At 34.0% G+C, this 17882-nt stretch overlaps 1 protein-coding gene across 3 annotated transcripts in view; it reads left to right on the top strand.

The window, feature by feature from the left end:
- ATG2B (autophagy related 2B) overlaps positions 1-17882 on the top strand; it is a 44648-nt gene that overhangs the window by 8104 nt on the left and 18662 nt on the right. The window contains exons 5-26 of one of the 3 annotated variants that reach the window (XM_084288325.1): positions 43-205; positions 688-867; positions 2778-2874; positions 3752-3934; positions 4607-4761; positions 5561-5672; positions 5831-6092; positions 7027-7177; positions 7714-7806; positions 7979-8167; positions 8356-8629; positions 9374-9476; positions 10518-10710; positions 10831-10973; positions 11930-12087; positions 12333-12505; positions 12843-12993; positions 13739-13938; positions 14808-14888; positions 16219-16325; positions 16561-16653; positions 17588-17658. In XM_084288325.1, coding sequence (XP_084144451.1) covers positions 43-205; positions 688-867; positions 2778-2874; positions 3752-3934; positions 4607-4761; positions 5561-5672; positions 5831-6092; positions 7027-7177; positions 7714-7806; positions 7979-8167; positions 8356-8629; positions 9374-9476; positions 10518-10710; positions 10831-10973; positions 11930-12087; positions 12333-12505; positions 12843-12993; positions 13739-13938; positions 14808-14888; positions 16219-16325; positions 16561-16653; positions 17588-17658 — 3332 coding nt within the window. Of the gene's footprint in view, positions 1-42; positions 225-687; positions 868-2777; positions 2875-3751; positions 3935-4606; positions 4762-5560; positions 5673-5830; positions 6093-7026; positions 7178-7713; positions 7807-7978; positions 8168-8355; positions 8630-9373; positions 9477-10517; positions 10711-10830; positions 10974-11929; positions 12088-12332; positions 12506-12842; positions 12994-13738; positions 13939-14807; positions 14889-16218; positions 16326-16560; positions 16654-17587; positions 17659-17882 lie in introns of those variants that run through there. The other 2 variants (XM_084288326.1, XM_084288327.1) reach the window with 2 other exon arrangements.

Genomic DNA, 17882 nt, shown 5'->3' with positions numbered 1-17882 from the left:
GCATGCTCCTACCATCTTTATTTCCTTGCTTTTGTCTCCCAGAACTATGTACTGTGATGAAACTGCTGATGAGTGCTCTGGAATTAATGTACATCAGCCCACAGCTTTTGCTCACAAGTTACTTCAGCTCTCAGGTGTCTCTTTCTTCTGGGATGAGTTTCCCGCATCAACAAAGTCCTCCCCAGTGTGTTCAGCTACACAGCTGGTAAAATAAAATGCATTATGTAAGAATGTAAAGTGATGAAGCATAGAATATATTGTTACACTGATGTATTAGATTCATTCTAAAGGATATAGAAATTGAACTTTTACTTGCATCTGTATTTGCTAATGTTCATAAACACTTCTGTTGATTTTTGACAAGGGGGAAGGAAATAGAGACTTTATTACTGAGTAAAATTCAGAATGTATTGTACTGGAATCGGTTTGCAAGTTTAATGTGTGGAAGTCCTCTATAACTTGCTATTCTGTGGAAATTTGCTCCATTTTTTTGTGATGGCCTAATGTTTCAGATTTTCATGTGCCTTGTTTCTTCATGGTTATTAATAAGTGTTTTTTTAATACCACTATCAAATTTATATTTGTGTGAAATTATCATTTGTGTGATAAGCTTATCTGAAGTGCATGTTTACATCTCTTGATAAGAAATGCCATATATTCTAATTCCTATCTCTGTAACATTTTAAGGCAACTGAGCCAAAGCTTTCACCTAGCTGGAACCCAAAAATCACTTATGAGCCACATCCGCAATTAACAAGAAACTTGCCAGAAATTACTCCTTCTGACCCTGTACAGATCAGTAAGCTGATTGGTAGAATGGAGCTGAGCCTAACATTAAAGCAAAATGAAGTACTTCCTGGAGCTAAGGTTAGTCAAGCTTTCCTGGTCTTTAAAATTATTGGTTATGTAGGACTTTTTTTTAACTGTACATAAAAATGGTGAGATTTTCACCATTCAAAAGAATCAGCTTAGGTTTTGTTTTAGATTGGTATTGAATGCAGCCAATGTGTATGTCTAATAAAACATCTTTACAATGGATATCTGATATTTTCCCAGGACATATCATAAAATACAGGAAAAAAGAAAAGGAAAATATAAATATAAAAAAAAATAGAAAAAAAATATATGTTATCTGTTAAAAAAAAAAACTAACAATTATACAGTTTTTAAACTTATTTATAAGTGTGGGTTTGTGGGTCTCTTGTTTTTTCTTAAGTAAACACGTTAACTACTTAGATATTCTCCTGCTATTTCTGTGCAAAGCAAACAGTAGAAGGAACTGCAGGAGGACAGTTAATTAAAATTACATTTGGAAGTACAAGAAATGCATTGAAATCTCTTAAAGGAGGGTTCTTGTATCTTGGAGATGGAATGAATTTATGTATGGCATTGAGTCCTGAGGAAATTGTTTTGTTTTCATGAAACTCCTGCTGCTATTCATTTATCCTTTTTCTTGTAGCACTATGACTAACTTTGCCTATGTATGCATGGAATGTTTAAATGGCTGATTAAAAACACTGTAAAAGGATATAATTACCTCTAGAATTACAAGTAGTCCTTAAATTCTTACTTAGGTTGCAGCACTGTAAAACATGTGAATGTTTCTACTTTTGAGATTTTATGTTAAAATTTATAGCAATAACATAATAATGCTATATTTAAATGCTAGTAGTTAAAATAATATTTTGACTTTGACCTAAAAATACAGGAAACAAAGCAGTTGAAAATAAAGGTGTTTTTTTTCTTTTTTCTTTTCTTTAAAGGTGTGAATAGATGAGTAAATTTGTATAAATAGATGCCCCTTGTCTCCAATTTTAAAATAATCTATTAACCATTGCAGGGAAATTCTGTTCTACTAGAGTTTTCTTCCATGGGCTGCAAAGGCATCTTGGCTCCAGTGTCTGGAGCACCTTTTCCCCATCCTTCTTCTCTGACCTTCGGTGTTGCAGGATTGTTTCTCACAGCTGTTTTTTTTCCTTGCAGCCTACATAGCATTTTGCTGTTTCTTAAATATGTTGTTGCAGGGGTGAAAACCTGCTTCGCTGATGAGCTCAGCTGTGTCCTGAAGAGAGTCTGGTGCAGGGCTGGCTATAACCAGCCCTGCCCAGCACAGGACAGCCCGTGACCTCTTCTTACAGAGGCCATTCCTACAGCACACCCTGCTACCAACGCTTTGCCACCTACACCCAATATAATGAATATAGGATTCTAGAACTGAAAAATAAATCTATAGCAGTTCTTAATGTAAATTTAGCTTGAGCTGTTCTCACAAGATATGTGGCTTACTCTGTGGTATACCATGTTAAAACAATTAGACTTTTAAAATCATCCTGCTCTTTTGGAATAAAGTATTTAAATCTGTTAATCTGTACACTGAAGAGAAATTCTAGAGAGAACCTTTGCAGTTTTCAAGATCTACTTCAGAAGGAGCTGATTTCAGTATTTTGTAATTAGTACATAAAAACTAAATGTATACTTCTGGTTGCTTCTAAAATTATTAAAGAAGCAAAACTACTAGCATGTAAATGGTATTCTTGAATTTTCCTGCTAGGTGATTCTGTATTTAATTTAATCAACTAAACAGTGAGACAGGTCTGTTCATCTTGCTAAGCTACAGATCAGAAGCAATACACTGTTAAAGTTCTAGCTGTTGGACGACGAAAGTATTGCTGGGATGGCTGTATTCTTCACAGCATCAAAATGTATCATCAAAATATTTGAGTTAAGACTTCGCAAGAAAAATTGTGTTCATTAATTTTTGTCCTTTTTTTTTGCAGTTGGATGTAGATGGACAGATAGACTCTGTACATCTGTTTATGTCACCAAGGCAGGTGCATCTTCTGTTGGACATGGTAGCAGCTATTGCAGGACCAGGCAAGTGAGCGTTCCGTAAATGTTAAATGTGTATTTAGGTTGACGGGAATGAAAATTTGTAAGATAAACAAGTTTTTTCAGTGGAAAAAATGTTTGTGGTGGTAGATTAATAATTTTCATCCGTTTTTAGCAAAATGCTCTGCGTATTACTATAATGTGATTTTTATTCAGTTGCAGATTGTTGGTAATGAAAATGCAGGTAATTATTTTTTTATTTTTATATATATTTTTTTTTAAAGACTAGAGATTGGGAAATGGAAGTTGGAGAAAGTCAGGAGGCCAGAACATTTCTGGTTCTTACAGCTTCTGTTTGACCAGAGGGTTTAGGTTGAAGTGTTCCAGTTTGTTCTGTGTCCTATGCTTTAGAGACAGGCACGGAAAACACTTAATACTGGGTAGATGCTTGATACTCTTCTAACGATGCTGGCATTTTTGTTGTACTAGACTTGTTAACTGGTTTTGGATAACTGGAAAAACATTACAAATAGTTTCTGATTTGTATCATCTTCAAACCTGAAATTTTAATAATTCCTTAATAGTAAAATCTTCAAGGGATTGTGTCCATTAGTCTCTAAAGCTGACCCAGAAATATACAGTGATACCATATGTGAACATATCTGCATATATGATCTTAAAACAGTCACTTCAGATTTGAAAGTAATGCTAAAGAGAGAATAATCCATCTTGGAAGCATAAAATCCCCAAACCAATGTGTATATATACATCTGATACACAACAGATGAGTGTGCATCTACAGATAGACATGCATATAAATCTACACAACAATGACAATTGGTTAATTTTCAGATTCAGATTTTAATTTTCTTTGGGATACTGGTGAGGAAGTAACAGTGAGTTTTGTGTCTTCTTAATTTAGAGAGCCTAAGCAGGATAGAATTGTCAAATAAAGATAGGAAGAACCGACCGATGAAGCAGGAAGATGAGTATCGAATCCAGATGGAGTTGAAACGTTATTTAAGAAAAGAGTCTTTATCTGCAGGAGCCTCATCTGAACAAAGCTTCTATGAGACAGAGACTGCCAGAACTCCTTCTAGTCGTGGCAAGTATAAAAGATGATGCAGTGTAGCAAATAACCTGTTGTGAAAATTACATACATTGAGTGTTGATCTTTTAATCTTAGTAATTTTAGTATCAAAAGAACTTTGACATACTACAATAAAATAAATAAATAAATAAAACTTTGACATAGTACAATTGGTAGCATTCAGTGCTACCAATTGTACTGCTGAAAATGAACTTACAGTATTAGGCTGGATTTCATTCAGTGTTTCTTTAAAAGTGTTCAGTAATCTATATGTTATTTTGCAACATTGTAAATACATGTGAACTGTAGTATCTTTTCAAAATATGGTTGAGAAAAGTAATAGTTGCATTGCACTAATATTTTTATTTGTTTAAATATTAAAAAACAGAATATGAAAATGAAAACTTTGATTTGTAAAAAGGTGTGAAATTATAGAAACTATGCCAATTTGAATGTAAAAACAGAACGGTTAACATTTTATTTTTCTTGCATTTTTTTTTGTAATTTCTGTCTGTATATACTACTTGTTTTAGTGTCAGGAGAAGCTGGAGCTTCTGTGAACAATATATTTAGCTGGTTATTTTGCCTTGCCATTGGATTTCTGAACTTAGAAATACTTTCCCATTAAAAATAAAGTTAGTTTTTTACTTCAGAAAGTAACTCTTTATTATCCTTGTTTCTTACTAGAAGAAGAAGTTTTTTTCTCGATGGCTGACATGGACATGTCTCACAGCCTTTCCTCTCTTCCACCTCTTGGAGACCCTCCTACTATGGATCTAGACTTGTCTTTAACTAGTACATACACAACGACACCAGCAGGATCTCCGCTGAGCACTACAGTGGTATGTATAGTATTAACTGCATTTAAAATCTCTTTGAAATCAACATTTTTTCTGTGAAACGGTTGGATAAATATTCTTTGCAATATCAAGAACTGTTACTAGTCAACACTTCCTGTTACCGCAATTTTGCATCCTTCTGTCTGTGTATAGACCTGAAATTGTTTAAGAGCTGTCTTGAGGCATGAAGTTATTTAGAGCTGATAGTATTCCTTGTCAGCTATGGAAGCTGTATTGGAAAGTTGTTTTTTTTGTTTGGCTACCAGGACAGGAAATGGAAAGTAATTGTTTTGAAATTCCTCAGAAATTAACAATGGTCATCTGTGAAAGACCCTTTGATTTTTCACAACTGTCTATTTGATATCTGAGTCTTGTTTTAACACGGACTATGCTGGCAATGACAATGAAAATACAAAATCATTATACTCATTTCCTAGAGAACAAAAGCTACGCTGTTAACAGATTTGGGGAAGATGGAGATATTAGGTGCCTAGCGTTTTACTTAATTAAAGCTATGGACAATGTATGCTTTTTACAGAGAAACAAGACAATAGATGTTCATTGAGAGAGCAGCTTTATCCAGCTTTATAAATACGTGGATAAAGACTACTATAGAATTAAAAAACGTAGCCTAAAGCATATCTACATCATGCAGTTGAGTGTTAAAATGCCATGAAATAGCATGCTGTTGATTGTTTATGCATGTCTCCATGTTCCTTTGCCTTACTGTTTATGTTATCTAATAAATAAGTATACAAACATCTATTTAGCAAACTTACGATGTAGCATATTTTTGTTTTAGCTTCAACCAACTTGGGGTGACTTTCTTGACCGTAACAGACAAGAGCTACAACCTCCAAGGGGTTCTTCGCTTACAGCCAATGTGGTTCACCAGACTTCCTTAAGAAGGACGTGTGAGTAAAAATGCTGTCTTACATTCTACTCTCCAGATAGTTCTGGAAAGAAATTGTTAATGGAGCAACTTGGTAAAAAGAAATGAAAATCAAAAGAAAGATGATGTTATGAATATTTTATTGCTGAAAAATTATATCGACAAACTTTTGTATTTCAGCTATTCCATCCAGATCTGTTTCTGTGGATGAATCCAGACCTGAGCTTCTTTTTAGACTGGCAGTGGGAACTTTCTCAGTGTCTGTACTTCATATTGACCCTTTACCCCCACCTGAAAGTTCACTGAACCATAACCCATTGACACCAATGGCTCGGGATTTCTTTGCCCGAATAGAAAAGATTGAGCCAGCTAAGTTTGCAACGGAAGATTTTCTGTCTTTCCGAGAAGTGTTTGCAGAAGCTTGTTCTCATGATCACCTTAGGTATAACTTTGCTTGTTAATAAATCTAATTTAAGTAAATATATTTATCTCTTAAGTAAACTTGAATAAAATAAAGAAGTTTATTTCCATTGGAAATGCCACTTAATTGAATTGCATTGGACTTGTTTGTTAACTTCGAAATAGCCTTGTATTTTGACACCTGTTGTCCAAGGTGTATTTTTAATATTAAAAAAAGAAGCAAAAATATAAACACTGAAGTAAACCTAGCACCTTTCTATGATTGATCAGTTAATCTAGGTAAAGTTTACTGAAGAAAGCTACAGAATCAGGATCATTAAGTAAAATATTTCTTTAGAAACAGATGTATTTTTAATACCGTCTTTACTGCAGTAGAGGGATTTCTGTTTGGAAATTTCTGTTTGGATATTTCTGTTTGGATTTCTGTTTCTTCGGTTTTTACTTAATGCTAAATAGTATAGTATTAGTAGGGATAAGAAATGTGGAAAAAAAAAAAAAGGTTAACAAAAACCCTACAGTTAGTCAGGTAGTAATTTTTTTCCTGGAAGTTTTTACTGTCCCAGTACAGTGTGTGATACAGAATGTTTAAGGGTGTAAACGTGTTTTCTTACCTTGTGCATATAAGCTAGACTTCCTTAGGCACCTGACTTTTTCCTTGTTTATATAAGGATTCCCATCTTTATGTGAATTATACCTTAAGTTAGATGTCTGAAGTGGTCTTCATTAATTTCTCCACACTGACCATTGTTGCACATATGACAAGTGAAATCCTTTATCTTTGTTGCTAAAGCTACAATGAGAAACGTCTTTTTAAAGAAAAAATTGTCAGTTTTAACAATTTTTTTAAAAGGCTTGTAGTGATCCTTTTTTTTTAACATTTATATGTTTAAAGATTGACTTTTCATAATTTTATTATTTCATGCTACTTTCTGTAATTCATAATTTTCATAATTCAGATTTATAGGTACTGGCATCAAAGTGTCATATGAACAGAGACAAAGGTCTGCTTCTCGAAGTTTCAGTACTGATTTATCCATTGGGGATATGGAGTTACTGGAATGCCTTTTCTCTACTGACTCTCATTCCATTCAGCCTCACTATACAGAGGTATGCTTTTTTTTTTTTTAAAAAAAAAAAAAAAGGCAGGGAGTACCCCCAGAAGAAATTGGGAATGTATGATTTAAAATGTTAGATTTTAACTTAGTTACAATTATTAAGTTATAAGTTTTATAAATGCTATGGTTTTAAGACGCATCTCATATTTTAATTGTAAGCTCAAATGGTAAACCAGACTGCTGTCATTCCTGACAAAAACAGTATTCAGTAGCCACATTTCGGTAGTTTACCTCTCTTTAAAATAGTCTTAATGTAATTTGGGAATTAGAGTAAGATTTTGTTTCAAAAACTAACCTGTGGAGTTACGCAATAGGAAGGCTTCTTTAGGTGATGCTTGTTGCTCTTTAATGATGAGAGGCATCATTAGAAGTAACTGAACAAATGGATTGAGTAAGTGGATGGACCAGGGCTCTGTTCACTGACTTGAATCCAGGATTGCATGCTATCTGTTCTAGGTAAAATGTCATAAATATATTTTCCTATGGCCTCCTTATCCACTAATTATTTTTGACTCTTTTATTCTAAAGCTGCTGACGTTTCATTCTGAAGAAGAAAAAGATTCTCATGCTCTGCCTTGTCTTCAGCTTCATTATAAGCATTCAGATAACAGAGGACCTCAGGTAAGGAGGGAGATTACAAACACCAAGTTTCTGCATAATAGCATTTGTCTAATTCTGTTCATTTTAACAGAAAGGTACCTTGTGCAACTGAGAGTCCTCAACTCTCAGCTATTATAATTTGTTTCAGTATGTCGTTTTTAAGGATTTTAGTGCTTTTTCTCTTTCTTTTCAGGGTAGTCAAGGGAGACTCAGTTCTATTCCACAGAAAGCAGAGTTACAAATAAAGTTAAGTCCGGTGTTTTGTGAGCTGGATATTAGTATTGTAGATAGATTAAATTCTTTACTTCAACCACAAAAACTAACTACAGTGGAGATGATGGCATCTCACATGTACACTTCTTACAACAAGCACATAAACCTGGTAAGTTGATTTTTTTTTTTTTTTTTTTTTTTTTTCAGCAGGAAGACAGGATAGTCTATTTTTTGTTTATTTTTGTTTTTAACTTCTGATAAAGAACAGTGGCTATCTCATTTTAGTGATTGTATGCTTGATAACAAACCTGAAGTCAGTGGTAAGTTCTTTTACTTTTTCTGTTTACTTTGTTTTAGCATAAAGCATTTACTGAAGTTTTTCTGGATGATTCACATACTCCTGCAAACTGTAGAGTTTCGGTTCAAGTCACTGCCCCCGCATTAAATCTGTCTGTTCGCTTCCCAATACCTGACCTGCGGTCAGATCAGGAAAGAGGACCATGGTTTAAGAAATCACTTCAGAAGGAGATTCTTCATCTTGAATTTGCAGATATGGAATTTAAAACTGAGTTTATAGGAGGATCAACTCCAGAACAAGTTAAATTAGAACTTACATTTAAAGAGCTAACTGGTAAGAATATTACGTTTAAGTATTCTTTTTTTTATATATTTTCCCAGAAATTATGCAGTTGAAACAAAGGTAGTTTTTTATGGATTAATCATGACTTTTTTTCCTCTTGAAGGAATGCCTTTCCATCTGCATTTTGAAGCAGATATCTCTGCGGCAGTCTTGTGTTCTGTACTAAATATCTGCATAAGTCAAAGTAATACTGTTGGGAGATGAGAGTAATGGATGTGTGTGTAGTGTTTGCTTTCTTGTTTTTGAGACCTGAGCTACTATTTCTGTTATTTTCAGTCATATTGTCATACCAATTTGTTTCATTTTAGGACGTCTTTGGGATCTCTGTCCCAAAATGAGTGAGGAATCTCAATTCTAGTCTGGAAACAAAGTGATTGATTATGTCCTAAATAATTGTCATTGAGAAAACTGTAGTACTTTTATGCCTCTAATATCTTTGAAAGTAGTAAGTCCTTGAGACTGTTTTATATTTACAGCCTTCTCTGCTGATTTGTCATTCCTTGCACCTTCTAAGGGGCTGTCATAAATCTAGTGATGCTATGTAAATACAGGTACCTATACATTAGAAGCATCTGTTTTTCAAACTTTTGATAGCTAGAAGATAATGTGAAAGCATTTTGGTTTCAAAGGCGCCTTGTTCGACCCCAACCTGAGGAGTGAGCAACCTAAAGTTAGCAGTTGTTATTCGTGTGTTAATTTCTTTTTTTTTTTTTTTTGTAATTTTTTTCTCTTCAGGTTCATTTGAAGAAGATAAAGCACAAGCACCAATAAAATTTTTTCAAGTGTCTGGTGGTGTAGATGGAGATATGACATCATCAGATAACTTCGACTGGCCTCGGTAAAATAATGTTTTATTTTTCTGTGTGGGTTGTTTGGATTTTTGAAGAACTGTTGTTTTTTGAATTTTAATGCAGACCATCTATGTGGCAAATGCTTTAAAATTAATTGCAAAGTAAGAACATATAACTCTTGAAAAGAACCAAAGAGCTTCTAAAACTTGTGCATTTATAATAATGCAAGTTGGTTTTAAAGTATAAAAGTTTCTGGGTAGATTTGAGTAAATTTCAGTGAAATGTGGATGATTGGAGACTTGAAACTTTATCCATTCTTATTTATCGGTTTACATTTTCTCCTACTTTTACAGTGAAGACTGAATACAGACAACCAACAAAAAGATTTCAGTTGCATTTTGTCTTAAAATACTAATAAGATGGTACAAAGTTGTAAGAACAATAAAGAGACTTGCATTATGACTGTATTACTGCAGCCTATATCACATGTAAGGCAATTCAATACCTTACAGTTACCGAACAGAATCACCTAACAGCTGTGACAAGTAATAAGCTGTTGAAAGAGGTTGTTTTAGAATTTGCCACATACATTTTTGTCACAAAAATCAGTGTCTTTTTGGACATTATTTTTGTATGGAATTATTTTCACTATGGTTTTCTTGTGTACAAGTAATTTTTTTTATAACAGTGTACATACAGTGTGCAAAGAGCATGCAGAGCTTTTTTTTTTTTTTTTTTTAACAGCTGCTGGTGGTCTAATAGTATAAGCATTATTTTAGGAGAGCGTTAATTTTTTTCTTTGGTCATCTAATGGTCACTTGGTAGAGTTGAGAATAGCAGACCTGAACCTTTTGGTGCAATGGTTCTTTTTTTATATTACCTTGTGCCTCTAAGTTTGGTGATCTTTCTCAATAGTATCACTCCCCCTAACAGATGTTCCTGTCTAATAAAAGATCTTTGATCTTTGACCTGCTTACTCCATGTGTATTTACTGGCTAGCTAGTAGAGTAGGACACATGACTGTGGTACCAATATAAAAATTCTGAGCATCTCTAATGGCTTGTTTTGCATAACTTCTCCAATATCAGGATTGTATTGAAAATAAACCCTCTGGCTGTGCACTCCATTCTGGAAAGGATAGCAGCTGAGGAGGAAGAAGGAGATGGTAATTTTCAAGAGGAAGAAGAAGGAGGGCCTCATTCTTTGAAGGATGTCTGTGATATTAGAAGACCAGAGCCTTCTCCTTTTTCTTCTCGTAGGGTCATGTTTGAAAATGAAGAGGTACTATAAAATATTGTTACTGCGTTGTTCTTACAGTAGATAAAAAAAAAAATTAAAAAATCAAAATCAATCTCCTACTTTGTATGCCTTTTCTGACTCTGTTTTTTTTTTTTCTTTCAGATGGTGATGCCAGGAGATATAGTTGAAATGACAGAGTTTCAAGATAAAACAATTAACAATTCTCATTATGTACTGGAACTCATGTTACCAAACATTCACTTAACCTTACCTAACAAAAGCTTTTATGAAAAACTTTACAACAGGCAAGTGTGATAATTGTTTTTGCTTAGTTATTGTTACTTGTACTTTTAGTTCTGTGTTTATTGTTCGTGAAAGCAATTGAACAAATGGCTATAGTGGGTATTTATTTGTGTGGTTTTCTAAGAATATAAAGTGCTCTGTAAATACTCTTCCAAGTATTAGGGACACTATCATATACCTGATCAGTGCCATAGCAGTCAGCTGCTGAAAAAGTATTTGGCAGATTTTGTGAACATAATTAAGTCCCGTGATTTTGGTGAAAAATGTTTTTAGATCTTTGTTCACAGTTTCTAGTTTTGCTCTAATCTTTCTGAAATATTGAATCCCAGTCTGTGTTTCTGTTAGTTGTTCCTAATCTGCAGAAAAACAAAACAACTAGATTTAATCAATTAAAAAAATAAGCATGTAAGCATTATGCTACATATTAGCTACATGAAGAGACATACTGATCTGTTTTAGTTTAGAATAGCTGTTATTTTACTTCCAAAGTGGAAAAGCTGAAACTTTTGTTGAATGTTCAGGTTATTGAGTGTACAGGTTCTGTTACTGTACTTCTGTACTGAATGTCACAGATCTTTAGATACAGAGTTGCTTAAAATTAACTAATGTTTCTTGCAACTTTGCTTAAAAATTGATGTGGTCAAAATGGTATTTGCCCCTCCTTACCCCCCAACCTATTTATCCAAGATGCATTTTATTAATAGAGGCCTTGGTGTCACTGTCAAATGCTAGATTTTGATAAATGCATGCTATGATTATGGAGGGAAAACATTTTCTTATTTATTGTTTTTATTCTTGAATATGTTACTCCTTTTTGTTCTCTTTAACTTTTTCCTCTTCCTTGCTTATGAAGTTTGTTACGTGAAATCTGTGAAGGAGATACTGCTTGTTTTACCTTATACTAAGTGCAAATACAGCAATGTGTTTTATATAATAATAACAATGTATTTCTTTGTAGGATCAGCAATGATTTACTGCTGTGGGAGCCAACAGCTCCATCTCCTGTAGAAACATTTGAAAACCTTTCTTACGGTGTTGGATTATCTGTGGCCAGCCAGCTCATCAACACTTTCAGTAAAGACAGCTTTAGTCAGTTTAAATCTGCAGTTCATTATGGTAATACATTTCATAAATCCTTTAGAACTATAGTGATACAAAAGCATAATTGGCTGAAGTGATTAAGATGATATTGGAAAGAATGTGCAAATTTGTAAGAAAGTCTTTACTTAAAAAAGGAAAAAAGTAAATTACTTTTTAATTAAGTAAAGTGTGAAGTTGAATTACATTACTGTTGGGAAAATGAGTTATTGGTAGAATGTGTAGTAGCTAGAAAGTTATTTGTTTTTCATTTTATCTGTTAGATGATGAGAGTGGATCAGAGGAGGAAACACTACAATACTATTCTGCTGTTGATCCAAACTATCGCTCACGCAGAAGGAAAAAGCTTGACTCTCAGAATAAGAACTCGCAAAGCTTTCTGTCTGTTCTGCTAAATGTGACACATGGATTAGTGTCAATATTTACAGATGTAAAGGTAAGGCACTGTATCTGGGAAACAATATGTAAAATCAAATATGGTATGTAAAAAGTTCTTCTGTTGTTTTGGCTATGGGACCACTTATACTCTATTTTGTTTTGTGGAAGGAACAAATGTGTATAACAATTCTGTAAGCTTCATACTACTGTACTGTAATGTGACATAATATTTTTAGCTATTTATTTATTTATTTTGCTTAGTTCAACATGAGTATAACAGACGAACTAAATGCAAGCAGAAAAATATTTGTTAGTAGCAAGTATAAAGATAGTTTGGACTATCCAACTGCAGCAAGCTCAGCAGTCAATAATTCATGTTTCTGCTCTTCCTTCAGCAGGAAGATGGAAATATACTGGAAGGAAAATACGGCGAATTCTGGTTTGAATTCAACAGCGGTTCACTTTTTAGTGTGACTAAATATGAAGGCTTTGAAGACAGACACTATGTTTGCCTCCATTCTAGCAGCCTCAATTTATATCACCAAGGTAGGGGTGGGATTAAGGTGGCTGTGGGGGCTAAATTTGAAACAAGATATGCTTGTAGTTCTGTAGGAGAAATGCTGTTGCCCTACACCATCCTCCTCCTCCCTCCCCCCCCCCCCGTTTTCTTTCCTCAGATAGTATGTGATTTGGCTATAATTTGTTGTTAATGCTCCTAGAGTGCTACAGTAATACAACTGCATTATAACTGTATTTGTCTAGTTATTGGTTTAGTTCAAGCTTTGTTTGGCAACTTCTGATCTTTAAAGATTTTGTGGTCCTCTTGTAAGTATTAGCTAACCAGTCTGTTCTTTATTCTGAAAGTGAACACCTCCTACATGGTAGTAGTTACTTGATTTTTAAAAAAGTACAGGTTACCAGTGCAATTCAGGTTGCTCTGTCTTCTTGGGTAGCTAATTGTAGTCAACAAATGAATAATTTTAAGCTATGTAGTTTGTGTCTGATAACCCGCATGTAAATAAACTTCTCAGGTTTTTCCCAGAGACATACCCCCTGACTCCATGTAACCCACAGGAGAACCATGTTTTTAAATGTTAGCTAAAACCATGGTTTTAAATATTACATAATGTTCAACCACACTTCCACAATTTGCAGTTTTAAGTGTGCATGACTAACTTTATTTGGTGGTAATGAAAAAGATTTTAAAGGTATTAAGAATAAGAAGAATGTTTCTTAACTATCAGTAACAGCTTTGAACCACGAGATAACTTGTGACAAAATCTCTCTGCAGGTATGGTGGATGGGGTCGTCCCTTCATCTGAAGTACGACTGCCCAGCACAATACGTCCCCATTGGTTAGAACCTACTATTTGTTTTTCGGAAGAAGATGGTCTTAGTAGGACTACTTCAGATGGTGTGGGAGTGGACTGTCCAAATATGTTGACGGTTGCAGTCAAAATCCAATCAGATAAAATAGAGAGCAATACAAAGGTTTGTTTTTTCAAATTTCTGCTTTTAGAAATTACTTGAGTTATGTCAGTGTATATGGGAGCCTTTAGGTTTCAGATTGCAAAGGTTATAAATGAAGAAACCATGAATCCTGAGCCACTTTAATTCTCTGTTAAAATTAGAGTCTTTTGGGTAGCTTATAAAGTTTACACATCAGCACAATTTAATAATTCTTCCAATGCTTCACTTTTCACGTCACACACTGTTTACAGAATATGTTTATTATCCAGTTGATCTTTTTCTTGTTGAGTTTTAATCCAGTGAAAAACACGGCAAAAACAAGTATTTAAAAGCTTTTCTGTTCAGCTTACTAGCAGTGTCATCTAATAGGCAGACTTTTGCTTACCTGTTTGGAACAACACTCTGGTAAACGAGTGGTACATTTGGCTTCAACACTAGCATTCATTAGCATGGCTAAAAGATGACCTGTTAACTTGCATAATGATGACAAGCTGGTAGGGTTATCTAGAGAAGAAGGAATCTGCAGACCAGCACAATGTCATTGTGGCTCAGTTGACTCAGGTTTAAACAGCATAATAAGGGACTGCATTGGGTTTGTGCTCCTGGTAGTTCCTGGGGGATCCCAGAATAAATGAACTGATAGCCTTCCAACCACTGCCACCACAAAACTGATAGTAGTTTCCAAACTGTCCTGTTGCAACAAGTATTAGACTGTATTAAACAGGGTTTCTGTTTTGGGAATTGAATTTTTAATCCTAGCCAATCTGGACAATTCTGTCTGGACAACTTGTGTTCAATTCTAGGAGTAGAAGGATGGCTGTTTCACAATCTAAATCTCAAGTAGTTGCATGCATTTCATGTAAATTGACTCGTGCAGCTTTCTTGTACAGGAATTTCTAGTTGCTGTTGGACTAAGAGGAGCCACCCTTCAGCACAGAGTGTTGCCTTCAGGCTTAAGCTGGCATGAACAGGTCAGATTGCTACAGTTGTTTCAACTGCATCTTCAATTTCAGTTTCATTACTTCAACATAATACCTTACTTTTTAATAGAATTGCTTTAAATATCAAACTAAACCTCAATGTTTTTTTTTTTGTGTGAGATTTTGTCTTATTATTTTACCAACTTACGCAATTTAAGTAATCAAAACAAACAAAAACCCCACAACCCAACAAAAATCCCACTACTAGCACTGAAACCATTTTTGCTTTTTTTTTCGCTCTTGCTCATTCCTCTTGCATCATTCCTTCTGTTTCCTGTTTTGCATTGTTTGAATAACAGTGATGGAAAATAATTTGGGGAAGCAGTAAGCAGCTGACTACGTAAATGCTAGTAATTCATATTTCTGAATCAGAGGGCCTGGATTGATCAGTTACAGATGTATAGCACAGCAGTTAAGACTAGAGAGCCCAGAATGTGAAGCTGTGTGTAAACATGCATAAACAAAGATGTGCCATCACTAGAGTAGCAGTCTAGTTGCATCTATTTGCGTGGATGCCATACCGAATTACAGATGGTAAACCTTGTTGTTTAAGCTTACAATGCTTATTCTTCAATATGGTGGGTGTATTTTTATGTTCATTTTATTTATATAACTGCATGGAGCTGCATTTGTTGCTTTGCACACAGATCTGTTACTATTATTTCCACATAGTGCTCTTACGTGTTTTTGTAGCCTGCTTTACATGATGTCGCTTAGTTATCGAGTGAATATTGCTTATTTATTGAGCTCAGTTATTGCTGTGAGGGCAGTGAAATTGGCCAATGGAGTAGGTAGGGAAAATGATTAAAAGCCAAGCTGTGCTGGTATGCATGCTGCTCGAAATTATTTTAAGGAGGAATTTATAGAGTGTAACAGAGAGAAGTATGACAGGTCTCAAGGAGGAGGATAGGATCTATTTTAAGCATTTTAGGCTATAGATACCGCAGTATATGAAAGCAAATACTACCATTTATAGCAAAGACGCAGAAAGATGAGTGGGGTTGTATTTGGGAAATGCTTTAGAAATGAATTGGGAGGTGTTGGACAAGTAGCCAGTTAGGTGTCTGTGGATTGGTCTTTTCATACGTTTGTCTGCAAGTTTGGATATTGTATCTTTTGCTGTATATACATTCAGTGCTTTTCTGTATTCATATACTGGGTGAGCACCTTTAAATATCTGAGCTTCTTTCACTTCCCGGTCCTTGCACTAATCAAGCATTTTACTATCATACCAATTACACATTTTCTCTCTTCTAATGTATTATTGTTTGTTAAATTAGCAGATATTGAAATATTATAATAATATGTTTGTGATTTTCAGATTTTATATTTTTTGAATATTTCTGATGAGCCTGTTTTGGGATATAATCCTCCAGCTACAGTTACAACTTTTCACGTACATCTGTGGAGTTGTGCACTTGATTACAGGTAAATAAAATGCCAGTGTATGTCACTTGGTGGCACTGCAGCTACATATTTATTCTTTAGGGATGTTCTGGTTTGCATGTTGTTAAGAACATGTATTTAGGCTTGTTTGGAAAAAATGCTTAATAGTGTAAGCAGTCTAAAGTAGGATAAATATTTGTCTGAAAATTGGAAGACTTAGTTACTTTTAAGCGTGTATGGAGTATTAATATATATTTATTTTTCTGTTTCTTGTTAGGCCTTTGTTTTTGCCGGTCAGATCACTACTTACTGTTGAAACTTTCAGCATTTCCAGCAGTGTTGCAGTAGATAAATCCTCTTCTACCCTCAGGTATAAGTTGAAGTGCTTAGTGAAACGTGGAAGCTTCTGTGAAATTTGTAATGCCTGTTTACTATTTATCTATGAAGCACTCATATTGTGTAAATGTTTGCACTGGTGAAATATACCATTGAAATATACTCTGATTAGATGTAATTATTCTGTTTATTAGCTTAAATAAATTATATAGTTGGATTACTTCTGTACTTCTGTTCTACTAGCAATTCTGCAATTTTTAATAAAGCCAGTTGAAAGTTGAAATTGTATTTTCTTAATTAGGAGCACTTTAGCAAATCCTTAAGAAATCTTATATGTAGACAAGTAATTACTTAACAAATTATATAGGGATTATTTATTTATTCAAAGTTGAATATTATATAGGGATTATTCTATTTATTCAAAGTTGAATATATGTTCTGTGCACATCCACATCAGAATGTACATTTAAGTAACTGTAAGCACGTGCTCCCTGATGGGTTCTCTGATGTGAGCTATCTGTCAAGTTGTTTGTTTCTATTGATACAACCTTATAAATAACCTTTCAAAAAAATGTGTCTTTTTAATTCCTAAAAAAACCATCCACAACACAAAACACAAAAACAATACAACAAAAAAACTAAAAGTATTTGTTTAATAATTTAGCATGCCAAAACACATTATTTTTTTATTCTAGAAAGGCCCAAGTTTATAAATTGAAAAGCCAATAATATCTTAGTGATGGTGAATGAACGTTACAGTTGTTAGATCCATGTTATGCAGTTACCTGATGGATTTGGAAATGATGAAATGTTGAAGTGAAGAATTTTTGGATTTACGATATCTGAGATATATTTGTATTTTAAAACATTTTTGTATACTAACTTAATACTGTTTCTGGTGAATTGCACAACATTTCTTTATTGTGTTTAATTTCTGTTTTTTTTTTTTTTTTTTTTTTCTCTCTTAGAATAATTTTAGATGAAGCTGCTTTGCATCTGTCTGACAAATGCAACACTGTTATGGTGAACCTCCATAGAGGTAAGGACCTTTTTAACAACTGTAATCAATTGCTCAATTTCTGATAGTACATAAAGAAATAAAATTACAGGAATATTCAGCATATATGAGTTACTGAAGAAGATCTGAGAAGATAAGGAGCAGCAAGTTGAATATGAATGAGTAATGTGGTGTTAATGAAAATGAGTGTTCTTGTTTGGATTTGTAGTTGCAGAAGCATGTCAGAGAACAGAAACTTGAAAGTC

This window comes from Netta rufina (assembly GCF_964035555.1).
Source record: "Netta rufina genome assembly, chromosome: 5".
NCBI classification, from domain to species: Eukaryota; Metazoa; Chordata; class Aves; order Anseriformes; family Anatidae; genus Netta; species Netta rufina.
The sequence above is the reverse complement of the archived record's forward strand: the minus strand, read 5'-3'. Positions and strand labels throughout refer to the sequence as shown.